At 38.4% G+C, this 13,223-nt stretch overlaps 1 protein-coding gene across 2 annotated transcripts in view; it reads right to left on the bottom strand.

Moving 5' to 3' along the window:
* Positions 1-9,464: 9,464 nt before the first annotated feature.
* Positions 9,465-13,223, bottom strand: part of LOC150086485 (uncharacterized) — a 73,365-nt gene continuing 69,606 nt past the window's right edge. For both annotated transcript variants that reach the window (XR_016546854.1, XM_090371428.1), the window contains one exon: positions 9,465-9,631. Coding sequence is in view for 1 of the 2 variants with exons in the window: in XM_090371428.1 (XP_090227554.1) it covers positions 9,604-9,631 (28 nt within the window). In the remaining variant the exon portion in view is untranslated. The remainder of the gene's footprint in view (positions 9,632-13,223) is intronic.

The following is a 13,223-nucleotide window of genomic DNA, read 5'->3' as shown; positions in this document are numbered from 1 at the left end:
TGTTTCCCATGTGTAGTACTTTACATTTGTCAATGTTAAACTTCATTTGCCACCTCTCAGCCCATCTGCTCAACCTTTCCAGATCCTGTTGCAGCAGCATAGTGTCAGTAGTGTCCTTGACCACCCTGCCAACCTTTGTATCGTCTGCAAACTTGGACATTAAGCCCGATATACCATCATCAATATCATTTATAAATACAGAAAACAATAATGGACCCAACACTGAGCCCTGAGGGACTCCACTAATAACATCAGTCCACGATGAGCAGTGTCCATTGATTAGCACTCTCTGTCTTCTCCCCCTCAACCACCCCTCAGTACTTTGCATTTGTCAAAGTTAAACTTCAGCTGCCACCTGGCAGCCCATTTCCTCAACTTTTCTATATCCTCTTGCAGTAGCATGCTGTCCTTACTGTCATTAATTAATTAATTAATTAATTAATTAATAGAATCATGACTAAGACCAGAGCAGCAAAGCAAAAGGCTCAAGCTAATGGAAGTGCTGTGGCTCAGGGGAGAACTGAGGGGTGCAGTTGTCCTCTGACTCACAGCCTTATAAAATGCACTGTTTGCTTGATGTTTGCAGAGCAATCGGGTACGGGACATGATACTGCCAAGGGGGATGTCCTTGTGTGTGCGCGATGCAAGGAGTGTATCGATATCAGGCAACAACTCGGCGTTCTTGTGGGCCTATATGAGAGCTTGAAGGACAGGGTGGATGCCCTCGAAGAAACTAAATTGAGGGGCCCATCAAGCTCTCAGCTGCCCACATCAACGCCAGAGCTTGCACTTGGGCATCGCGTGACACAGAGACAACCCCCAAGGCAGAATGCGCTGGTCCCGAAGGAACTAGTAGTTGTTGGTGACTCTATTGTCAGGGAAACGGGGAACATGCTTTGTAAAAAAGATAGATGGAACAGGACCAGGGTATGTCTGCCAGGGGCAAAGGTTGATGACGTTGTAGAGCGAATATCATCTTTTAAGGGCACAAAAGCTGATATAGTTGTACACGTTGGCACTAATAATATTAAGAGTAGGAGACCGGCAGAATTACTTAACAAGTACAGGTCACTGTTGAACAAAAGCCGAGAATTAGGGTTGAATTTGAAAGTGTCTGCAATTCTGCCCAGACACGATAGGAGGGAGTATATGATGAGAGCCTTGTTGATCAATTCGGTCCTGGAAAGATTGTGCAAGGCTCAAGGGGTAGAATTTTTTTCAGCCTGGACTGTACTTGTTAACAGGAGAGATTGCTTCTACAGGGATGGGATACACTTAAATAGAAAGGGTGCAAGAATATTTGCTGATGCTATCGAGGCAGTGTTAGGTGGGTCGGAAAACTACTAGCTTGGGGGGAGACAAAGACCAATAGATTGACAGTAGCCACTGGCAGAGGTGAAAGAGATTCTTGCACTGCTTCTATTAGAATGAGCAGAAGCCTGAAAAACAAGATGCATGGTATTTCAGAGACTGCTGGGAGCCATTGTGGTACAAGTAAACACATGGGTTGTGTTAGGGTAGCTAAGAATAGAAACAGGTGCAGGTATACTTGTGTGTACACCAATGCTAGGAGTTTAGTAAATAAATTTGATGAATTTGAGGTATTGCTCAAAACATCAAAGGCAGATATTGTTGGGATATCAGAGACGTGGTGTCACACAGATATAAGGGATGCAGAACTGCAATTTGGGGAGTACAACGTCTACAGAAAGGATAGACAGGATAGGAAGGGGGGAGGGGTTATGCTATTAGTTAAGAAACACATAAAAACCAAGGAAGTGAAGCCAATCGACATCGCTGGACAGTGCAGTGTTGAGTCAGTTTGGTGTGACATAAACATTGGGAGATCAAAATTGAGAGTAGGAGTGTGCTATAGGCCTAATGCCTCTGATGAGTATAATAAGGAACTGTACAGGGAAATAGAGTGGGCCAGTAAATCAGAGAGTCTTATAATGGGAGATTTTAATTTCCCAGATATTGACTGGAATTTGGGGGCTGGTTACTCACACACTAGCAGGGCTTTTGTGGATTTATTGGATGATTGTTTTCTACATCAGCATGTTCGGGAGGCAATTAGAGGGAGTAATACTCTTGATTTGATTATCAGCAGTGATTCTTCATGCATTAAGAATCTGCAGATAAATGAACCACTAGGTGGCAGTGATCACAGTGTGCTGAAGTGGGATTTACTGAAAGAGGTAACTACCATTAGGGGTAAAGGGAAGGGTTACTGCTTCCGTAAAGGCGACTACGATGGACTGAGACAGTATTTAAATTCTATACAGTGGGACCAACTGATGATGTTAGCAACAGCAAATTCAAAATGGGAAGCATTCAAAGAACTTATCTTGGAAGCTACTAGGCTTTACATACCAACTAAGAAATATTGTTCAAGGTTTAGGCCAAAATGGATGTCAGATGAACTAATGAAGCATATGGCAGAGAAGAAAAATGCATGGGATACCTACAAATTAACACATGACACAGAAGCCTATGATAGATACAAGTTGATATGCAACCAAGTTACAAAGGAGGTTAGGCAGGCGAAGGCAGATTACGAGAAATCCTTGGCAAGGGATGCAAAGAAAAACAGCAAAGAGTTTTTTACTTATGTAAACTCTAGAAGGAAGGGGATGAATCAGATTGGTCCACTTGATATTGATGGGTCAACTGTTGATGATCCTGCTCACGTAGCTAACAAACTAAATGAATATTTTACATCGACATTCACACATGAGGAGTTATTCAGCGAGGGGAATGCCAGAGGTGTATTCAACTCTAGCAGTAAGCTACAGAATCTTGAAATAACTGGGAGTAAAGTGGAGGAGAAACTGTTGAAGATAAACACAAGAAAGGCACCCGGGGTGGATGGGATCTATCCAGTTATATTAAAGGAGGCAGCAAAGGAAGTAAGCAAACCCTTAGCCATAATTATGAGAGCTTCCTTGGACTCAGGGGAGGTACCCATAGACTGGAAATGTGCAAATGTGATCCCAATTCACAAAGGAGGATCAAAGGCTGACACAAGTAATTATAGACCTGTGAGCTTAACTTCTGTTCCAGGAAAATTAATGGAGGCACTGGTTAAAGAAGCACTGCAGGATCATTTAGACAAGACTTCAGTTATAGCTCAGACACAGCATGGTTTTGTTAAGGGGAAGTCTTGCCTGACCAACTTGATTGGATACTATGATGCAGTCACAAAAGAACTGGATGCAGGGAATAACTTTGATATTATATACTTGGATCTTAGAAAGGCTTTTGATACTGTTGCACATGGAAGACTGCTACACAAATTGGAGCAGTGTGACATTGGAGGCAAATTGCTGCTATGGATAAAGGGGTGGTTGAGGGGGAGAAGACAGAGAGTGGTAATCAATGGACACTGCTCATCGTGGACTAATGTTATTAGTGGAGTCCCTCAGGGCTCAGTGTTGGGTCCATTATTGTTTTCTGTATTTATAAATGATATTGATGATGGTATATCAAGCTTAATGTCCAAGTTTGCAGACGATACAAAGGTTGGCAGGGTTGTCAAGGACACTACTGACACTATGCTGCTGCAACAGGATCTGGAAAGGTTGAGCAGATGGGCTGAGAGGTGGCAAATGAAGTTTAACATTGACAAATGTAAAGTACTACACATGGGAAACAGCAACCCCAGAGCAACGTATCAACTCTGTGGTACTACACTGACAGTGGTAGAGAATGAAAGGGACTTGGGGGTGATTGTACAGGCAGATATGAAGTTCTCTGAGCAGTGCAGACGGGCTGCAAGAGTAGCTCATGGAGTATTGTCAATGATATACAGGAATTTTTCCAGCAGGGATAAGGAGGTGATTATTCCATTGTATAAGGCAATGGTCAACCCACACCTAGAGTACTGTATACAGGTCTGGAGGCCTCATTTCAAGAAGGATGTAGAGCTGCTGGAACGAGTACAGAGAAGGGCAACAAGATTAGTGAATGGAACAAAGGGGTGCTCTTACGAAGAAAGGCTTAAGTTTTGCAAATTACAGTGTCTGGAGACTAGGCACCAGCGAGGTGATCTGATAGAGGTGTATAAAGCCTTGAATGGTTTAAGCATGCTCAATGCTGATGGGATTCTTCCTCTAGCTCAGAAAAATCACCTGAGAGGGCATAAATTCAAATTGAGGAAAGACAGATGTAGGATAGACGTGCGGAAATTTGCCTTTAGCCAGCGGGTGGTTGGTTGGTGGAACAGACTGCCATCCCTTGTGGTGGAGGTTGATAGCCTAAATAAGTTTAAGGCTCAGCTGGACAGGTATTTTGAACGAACAGAGGGGTGAAGTGGAAGTGGTTTTTTTTTTTTTTTTTTTGGCTGATGCTGCATAAGCTTGCTTTCTTGCATCAAATGCCTCTACTAATGCTAAAAAAAACTAATGCTAATGCTAATAACACTCCTACCCTTTGTGTTGTCTGCAAATTTGGACATCAAGCCTGATATGCCTTCATCAATATCATTGACAAATACAGAAAACAATGGGCCTAGCATTGACCACTGAGGAACTCCACTAACATTAGTCCACGAAGAGCAGTGTCCATTGATTACCATTGTTTTCTCCCATTCAACCATCCTTCTATCCATTGTAGCAACTTGCCCTCAACACCATACTGCTCCACCTTGTACAGTAGTCTTCCATGTGCAATGGTATCAAAAGCTTTCCTAAAATCCAAGTTTATGATATCAAAATCATTTTTTGCATCCAGTTCCTTTGTGGCCATATCATAGTATCGAATCAAATTAGTAAGACAAACTTACCCTTAACAAATCCATGCTGTGTCTGAACTATAACTGTAGACTTGTTTAGATGATCCTGCAGTGCTTCTTTAATCAGTGACTCGATTATTTTTCCTGGAACAGAAGTTAAACTAGAAGTTAAACTAACAGGTCTGTAATTATTCACCTTTCAATCTCTCTTTGTGAACTGGTGATACATGTGCACATCTCCTGTCCATGGGATCTCCCCTGAGTCCAAGGATGCCCTCATTATCATTGCTAAGGGCCTCCTTACTTCCTTTAATATAACTAGATAGATCCCATGCACCCCAAGTGCCTTCCTTATGTTTAACTTCAGCTTATTTCTCCTCCACTTTGCTCTGTTATTACAAAATCATTTAACTCCCTGTTAGTTTGATAAGCTTCTAACCACCATTTCCCTACAGAATTCCTCATGTGTGAATGTAGATCCAAAGTATACTCATTGAGTTTTTCAGCTCTCTGAGCAGAATCATCAACAATCAAACCATCCTGATTCGTCCCCTTCCTTCTAGAGTTTACATAAGTAAAGTCTTTACTGTTTTTCTTTGCATCCTTTGCCAAAGATTTCTCACAATCTGCCTTGCTTGCCTCAGCTCCTATGTGACTTGATTACAGACTATCTCTTTTCTACCATAGGCATCTGTCTCTACTGATAATTTATATTCGTCTCATGCATTTTTTTCTCTGCCATGAGTCTCAGTTCATCATACCAACTAAGAAATACTGTTCAAGGTTTAGGCCTAAATGGATGTCAGATGGACTAATAAGACTTATGACAGAGAAAAAAAATGTCTGGCTATATATTGGAGTATTAACATCTTGAGACAGCATCATTTGTGGGAAACAGTGTTTGCAGAAAAGACAAATCCAGTCACTCAGAATTTCAAGGTAATCAATGGCAGTAATTCTCCTGTTGGGTTGATAGTTCTTCCATGAAGAATACATGGTATTGCTGCCCAAACCATTATTGATCCTCCTCCTCCTCCTTTATGTTTGACAGTTTGCAAGACAGTCAGGATGACACACCTCCTTTGGTATTCACCAAACAAACTCTCCCTGATATTGAAAAAATTGTCAATGATGATTTGTCTGAAAATATGACATTTCCAATCACCAAGTATCAAGTTTTTGTGCTCTCCTTACACTACTGCATCCTCCTTCGAGCATTACCACCAGTAGAGTGGCTTGGCAAATTGAAGCCCCATAAATTTTGTGTATGTGTGTGTTATGGGGGTTTAGGTGCGCATAAGCTGCCGTGGCTATAGTGCACCTAAAAATTTTATCTTTATGTAGTTCTCGCTAAACTGTTTTGCTAGAAACAGGACTGCCCAGACTTGCATTAAGCTCTTTAGTTATTTTTCACGTAGTAATTCTATGTTTTCAGGCTAAAATCCTTTTCAATATCTAGTGGTCCCTTTCAGTCAGATTTGATTTTCTACCACAATTCATTCTATCAGCTTTCTTTCCATACTTGGTGAACACAACTATTTTTGATACATTTGCTCTAAATACAATAAACAAATCAGCAGTTTATTATTATTATTATTAGCTATATGGTGCAAGGAAGCCTGAGGTTTATGCTGCCAAAAAACAATTCTGAGTTACCCTGAGAGAGAGAGAGAAGTAGAAGGGAATCACCAAGAAAGAGAAGAATAATGATATCCAGCTCAGAACCCTGGGTGTGCCAAGCCCATACTCACCTGATGTAAGCCCCTGGGGTTAATTTAGTCACTGATCATCATCGTCGTGAACTTGGTCCGTCTTAGGTCTTCTAAGACCTGTTCCATTGTAGCTCTTGGAGGTGGTCTTGATCTCGCCAACATCACGTTAGTCACTGATTCCTCTGCTAAATGTGCACCAACAATTCGAGCTCTTTGGAATTCAGACAGATTGGTAATTTCTTCGTACACCTTTTTATCTAAATAAATATCAGCCTTTATTCTTTCCTTCACAGTACTACCTGCAATAAACATCACTGTATATTCATAAATGCACTGCACACCCATTACAAAAACCACTACTTTCATATCAGGTGTTTCCATTATTTTTTCCCCTTATACTTTAATATAATACATACAATGTCCCTTGTACCTTAATATTTTGGACAGTTCCACTCTTTCTAGAAATGGTGGTCCTTTGGTACAGACCCATGTTTGTTTCAGCAGCAATGTCTTATGCCAAACTGCCAGTGCTGTTTGAGAATGGTTCACGGGCACAAATGGCCAAAAGTTGTAATGGCTGGCACAGAATTCCAATCTGAATCCATTGAAACACCTGTGACATGAACTGGAATGTTGGGGGTTGACCAGACTAACATGCTGAACATCAGCAGCTCAAATGGTCACTTCTGCAGGAGAAATACAGGGCTATATCCAGTGCAGCCTATCATTCAATGGCGGAATGCCTGCCCAGGAGGGTAGAGTGTGTCATAGCAGATACACTACTGAAGTGTAGCAGTGATGTCAATGTGAAACATATACATGGACACTTCTTGTGATGGTAGTATATATCCATAAATATCCTTATATGTGCTGTTTTCAAGTTCTAAAATTTTGACTCTACCACACGCATGCAATTTAGTCTGATATGCATATTGCATAAGAGACAAAACCCAAGTTCCTTGGAGGAGGCACTATATATCATTCCACCTTAGAACAGTTAATGATAGCCACAAGTACAGGAATCAAGCTTCAGACTTCCCAAATGGGTGGCAAGGAATCATATCCACTGCATTACCAAAGAGGCAAAACAAGTTCAATATGCAATGTACATAATGGTAATTAGTTAACTAGGTATTAATGTGGCAAGGTTTGTCCATACAAAATTCAATTTAGTGATTTGCTTAACAGTTACACAAAATGGCTGTATCGGCTCACATTCATGCCAACTTTTCTGCCTATTTTTGATAACACCTCTTTATTGTGTCATGTAATCACAAAACATCCTATAGAATGGTTTTAGAATGGCTAAAGGAGTTGGATGCAATAATGCAACAAGTAGCAGGCTATAATTACTGTGATAAATAAAATTACTATAATTTTTATTCACCCTGGTAACAGTAATACAAATGAAACTCTGTCCATATAACACAAACAAGAAAGCTATTTTACAAAACACTCTTTATTAGGAACGCAACACTAATCACTGGAACCTGCTGAAGTCCAGCTTAATATAACAGAAAAACATAAGCTAACGTGACACATGTAAAGATGTAAATTACAGGTTTAGTTAAAGGAAGTCAAATATCAATCACAGAACCTTTAACGGCATTTCAACATGAAGATTTCATCCATGCTACAATGTATACTGGTTCATTGTCATTCGCATCACCATGTCAATTTGTTTATGTTGAATTTATACAATAAATAACTTTAGCTCCTTGATATCATTAACCACACATTTTTCATATTCTTCCCTTAATAGCATTTTCTTTTATTCTTTCTTCACTACAGTTTCTCAACATATTTCTAACAGTTAAGTGCAAAATAACACACAATACCTAGTGCTGCAAACACTTTCACACAAAATACACAAATTCAAGACTGACATGCAAGGTTAATTCAAATAAATATATGATGCCATGAAGGTGAACGTTACACTCAGAATTATTTACACATTAGACAAATTTTCACTATTCCAATTAACTGTAATTTTTACTCCAAATTAAAATAAAATTAATCAAAAGTACATGTAATAATGTAACCTACAGTGCACCAAACTTTTTTTAGCACCTCTTACTACATCCATATGTCCCATGATCAAAAATCAAATTGTCATTTGAGAACACAAAATATTCTTTCACTGGTCACATGCTACTACTGAAATAAGTCACAAAACTATTGTCCAACAACAGGTTATCCAATTTCAGTCATTTGTCACTAGAGTTTATTGTGGTGGATAACTGCCACATTTAGTAATCTACATATATGTCGGTACATTTAGTAATCTACATATATGTCGGTACTGCTGGCATTCCTGGTCACATTGTCCTATGGTCTCAAACTGATCTGTTTGGAGAGTTTTCACGTTGTTATCTGCTTTCACTTATGTTCTACTGTTAATGTATTGATTGCATCTACTAGACAGAAAGAACAACAGTTCTCTGGCTAATCACATCAAAAATGGTTTCATGTTAGTATAATGGCTTCGCTGGTTACTGCTACTTGATTTTAATAGTTCTTGCAGATGGATGCTACCTAGGCCACATGGGAATATTCTGATATCCTTGCTTATTGCCAAATAAATTTTCTGACTTCCCATACTCTTCAGCTATTTTCTAATTACTACTTCTCATTAAGTCCAATGGATAACAGAGAAAAGCAACAAACTAGGAAACAATGAGTCCCCAACCAAAACCATAAAGTCACTTCCTTCCTGTTCCAATCACCTAACTCTATCAACTAAGTCCTGCTACATTCCAAACTCTGCCATTTTAAAGTGCATCCATAACGGTTTCACAGAGGTAAATACCACAGAAGAGTATACCAGAGGTGCCCGTACAAACTTTTTTAAATGACATTTTATGTACTTTTTGCTGGCTTGACATAACCTACTACCAAAAACTGTTGAGTAGGTGGTACATATGCTTAGCATACAATGTGATGTTTCATTTTCTGTTTGCAACAATAAAACATTTCAATAGTGAGTGAGCTTCTGAAGTATCAATGACATCTCTTCAGAAAAGGACTACACATTATCAGAAATTTGGTTAATGTAAGCAATAAGAACACAATACATGTTTCCTTATGAAGTTTTGCGGTCTTTTGCATGTTTAAGAACATTTATCAGGTTCGAATACTTTATGCCAAATTGATGGAGCACTAAAGAGGGCTGTATCTGGAACTGTTTCTAGAAAAGGATGTAAAAAATTACAACATTAAATGATTAACACCATCAGGCAACCTAGTGCTGAAACAGTGTTATGGCAATTGGTATAAAACATTACTCTACTTTCCAGTACATAAAAGTAACCCTAAAAAGACTATTTTCAGATAACATACACTAAGCAGTGAAGACTACTATAAATTTATAAAGTGTAATTTTTATTACTGTCTCTTCTTTGTTGACCTTTATTTAACGTAATTATTATATCATATTCAACAGGGGGGGAACACATTTATAGCAAAACTTAATTTCTAAATTAAGTTTTAAAGTTAAAAATTTTCACTTAACTGGAATAGCTCCATTTACCCTACTTACCTAGTTCCTAAGTCTTGAACTTTTATTGTAAAGGATACAGTAATATTTTGAAAAATTCTGCAACACAAGGTATGTTATATACCAGAAAATACTGTAAGCTGCTTCTAGCTCTTTAAAATAAGCAGTTACGTATCCCTACTCTAGATGAAGAAGTAATTGAGATTTTAGTTATGGACCTACTAGAGTTGTACAAATAGATATATTCTAGTGCAGTGGTTCCAAAAGTGCTCCGTGGATAATTTCTGTAATTGGCTACTTTAAATTTTACTTATTTTTTTAATATTTATATAATATTGGTGTAAACACACCATAGATAACTCTTAAGAAACTACAATGGTAGTGTGGGAAGCATCATTTGCTCTGTTTCTCATATTGTGCTCTTCCTTCAAATAGATCAAATGATGCTTCCCACATTACCATCGCAGTTTCTTAAGTTATCTATGGTGTATTTACACCAATATTATATAGATATTAAACTCTTAACGTATTATGCCTTGTGCATTTAGTTATTTTTAAATATTATTTTTATAAACAAAATCTAAATATCGTTACAGACTGGATGTTGCTTTTTTTTTTTTTTTTTTAGGAGCATTAGCAACTAAAGGCATATTGCTCCGGGGATATGCGGCGGTCATTCCCTGACCTTTCTGCATCCTCCGTATTTGGTGGTCATGGGCTCGAACCAAATACCGAACCCCAGTCTAATCAAGAAGCATGTGCTACGCACTGCTGCTCCTGCCCACCTGACTGGATGTTGCACCTGACATGAGAAATCAGTTGTCTACAATCACTCCTGACTTTGTGAGAAAAAAAAAAAAAAAAAAAAAAACAGAAAAAAAAAAAACAAAACGCCATTCTTCACACTTATGAAGTACGATTGATTGTATACTCATATAGTGACAGTTTATTATTCAGTTATATTGTGTGTCAGTCTGAAAAAGGTTGATTGCAAACATATAATAAATCAATTCTGAGATATAAATTTTTAATTTTGGATACCTATTGTCCAGACACCCCCATGTCTAAGTGAGCTAGGATCTGTGGTTATTTTTCGAAGCCAAAAAGGGGTCTGTGAGCAAAAATATTTTTCTAGTGTTTTGTAGCAAAATTCATTATCTGTAACTAATACAAATAATAAAAAGGTCTACTTATAGTCATTTCTCATTTTTAAGCACTTTTTCATTTATGCAATTTTGGTTTAAAGTGGCTGAACAATATCTACCTCTCAGTTTGGGACAATTTACTTCTTAGTTTACTGAGATTAGTAACACCGCAATGACCAGTATACTTTGTTGCCCATGAAAAATTGCACCTGTTGGCTATTAAACCAACCTTTTGGCTCAAAGCTGATGTTTTCAACATTAGAGCTTCTACTGGCATTTTTAAGAGAAAAAGGAGCAAGAAAGGTGGAATAAGAAGTTCAAACCACATGCTTCACAATAATAGGTGGAAGTTTATTCTGCCAATCAATTACTCTTTGGCGGAATGCAAATTTTCACACTTCCGTCCTTTTTTAATTTTAAAATATGTCCCTTTGTGTAAAGATGCCATCAGCACTTTGCTTACTTTTTAAATGTTTAAAAGTTTTCACATTTTAAAAGTTTCCCCCTTTAAAGCCTTATATACTCAATTAGGCCAACATACAGATTGCTAGTTTCCAGAGACTGCGCCTTACAGAACTACAAGTCTTTTTTAATAAGAGTATCCTTTTGTGCTTTTTTTTTTTTTTGTAGTTGTTGGCGCATCGGCTTCTGTGGCCATAATGCACCTCCCAAGATTTTTGCAGTACTTTGATCCAAGCCCGAGGCGGGATTCAAAACCACGACCTTTGGGTTGCTAGGCAGGCACTTTACCCACTCGGCTAGCCTGGTCGGCATCCTTTTGTGCCTCTAACTAATCTTTTTGCAATTGGGTGATGATATACAGTATAAGCTTGCTTTCTTGCATCATATGCCTCTACTAATGCTAATGCTTTGCACTCTTTCCAACAGACAGAAGCCAAAATGAGATTTACAAACCTTCATTTTAGGAAGGACATATGTAGTATTCCAAATGCGGTCTAACCATTGCCTTTACACCAGGATAAATCACCTCTTTATCTCTACTGGTCAAATTTCTATATAACATTGACAGGGGAGTCTTTTGAGCTACTCTAGATGCCTGTTTGTGCTCAGAGAATTTCATGTCAAACTGTACATACAATCATCCTACATCCTTTTAAAGCCGACCGGGCTAGCCGAGTGGGTAAAGTACCTGCCTGGCAACCCAAAGGTCGCGGGTTCGATTCCCGCCTAGGGCTTGGATCAAAGTACTGCAAAAACCTTGGGAGGTGCAATATGGCCACAGAAGCCGATGCGCCAACAACTACCAAAAATCATCCTTTTAATAATCTATTACTTTGAGTTAGCTATTGCCCAAATGTTATTCTAGGACTTCTGCTGTCCAAATGACCATAGAACTGCTGCTATCCATATCCAAATACTTTGAATTTATCAATGTTAAACCTCAATTGTCATTTTTTTAGCCAATCTGCTTAGTTATCTAGATATTCAAAGAATTCCTTTACTATTTTTCTTTGCATTCTTTGCCAAATATTTTTCATAATACACCTCAGTCCACCTAAACTTGACTAACTCGATTACACATTAGTTTTTACTTATTGTATTGTACTCGATATCCCACAGTTTAAAATAATCTCATGGATTTTCCTTCTGTGCCACTAAGCTTATCAGTTCATCTGACATACACTTTGGTCTAAACCTTGAACAATATCTTTCAATTTGGAAGAGATATTGTTCAAGGAAGGCTCATTGTCCTACTGATGATTTATCTAACGTATAGTTGTAGAGATAGGGAGGTCATAATTCCATTATCTAAGACAAATGTAAGTTGCACTTGGAATACTGTGTCTAAAGTTGTGCAGCCTGCTTGGTGAGATCTGCAAATTGAAGTCTTTCCTCATGTGGGCACACTTCAAATATGTGTGCTACAGAACTTGGCCATAGGCACCTTAGAGGGGGATATAATAAAATGAATAACAGCAAAATTTTCAATATTATAAATGATTCATTCTGGAATCATTTATAAGAGATTTGGACTGGACTCTAGGAAGTTTTCTTTGGGCGAGTGGATTATTTTATCTAGTAGATTATTATGTTACCTCTGTTTGTTAATTGAGGCTGATAGCATGAGTAAATTTAAAAGGTCAGCTGGATAGTTACCTATATGAGGAGGGAAGCAC

The sequence above is a fragment of the Mastigoproctus giganteus genome, chromosome 4, assembly GCF_048544385.1.
Source record: "Mastigoproctus giganteus isolate SK-2022 chromosome 4, ASM4854438v1, whole genome shotgun sequence".
NCBI classification, from domain to species: domain Eukaryota; kingdom Metazoa; phylum Arthropoda; class Arachnida; order Uropygi; family Thelyphonidae; genus Mastigoproctus; species Mastigoproctus giganteus.
Note: the sequence above shows the minus strand (reverse complement) of the source record. Positions and strands in the feature narration are given on the sequence as shown.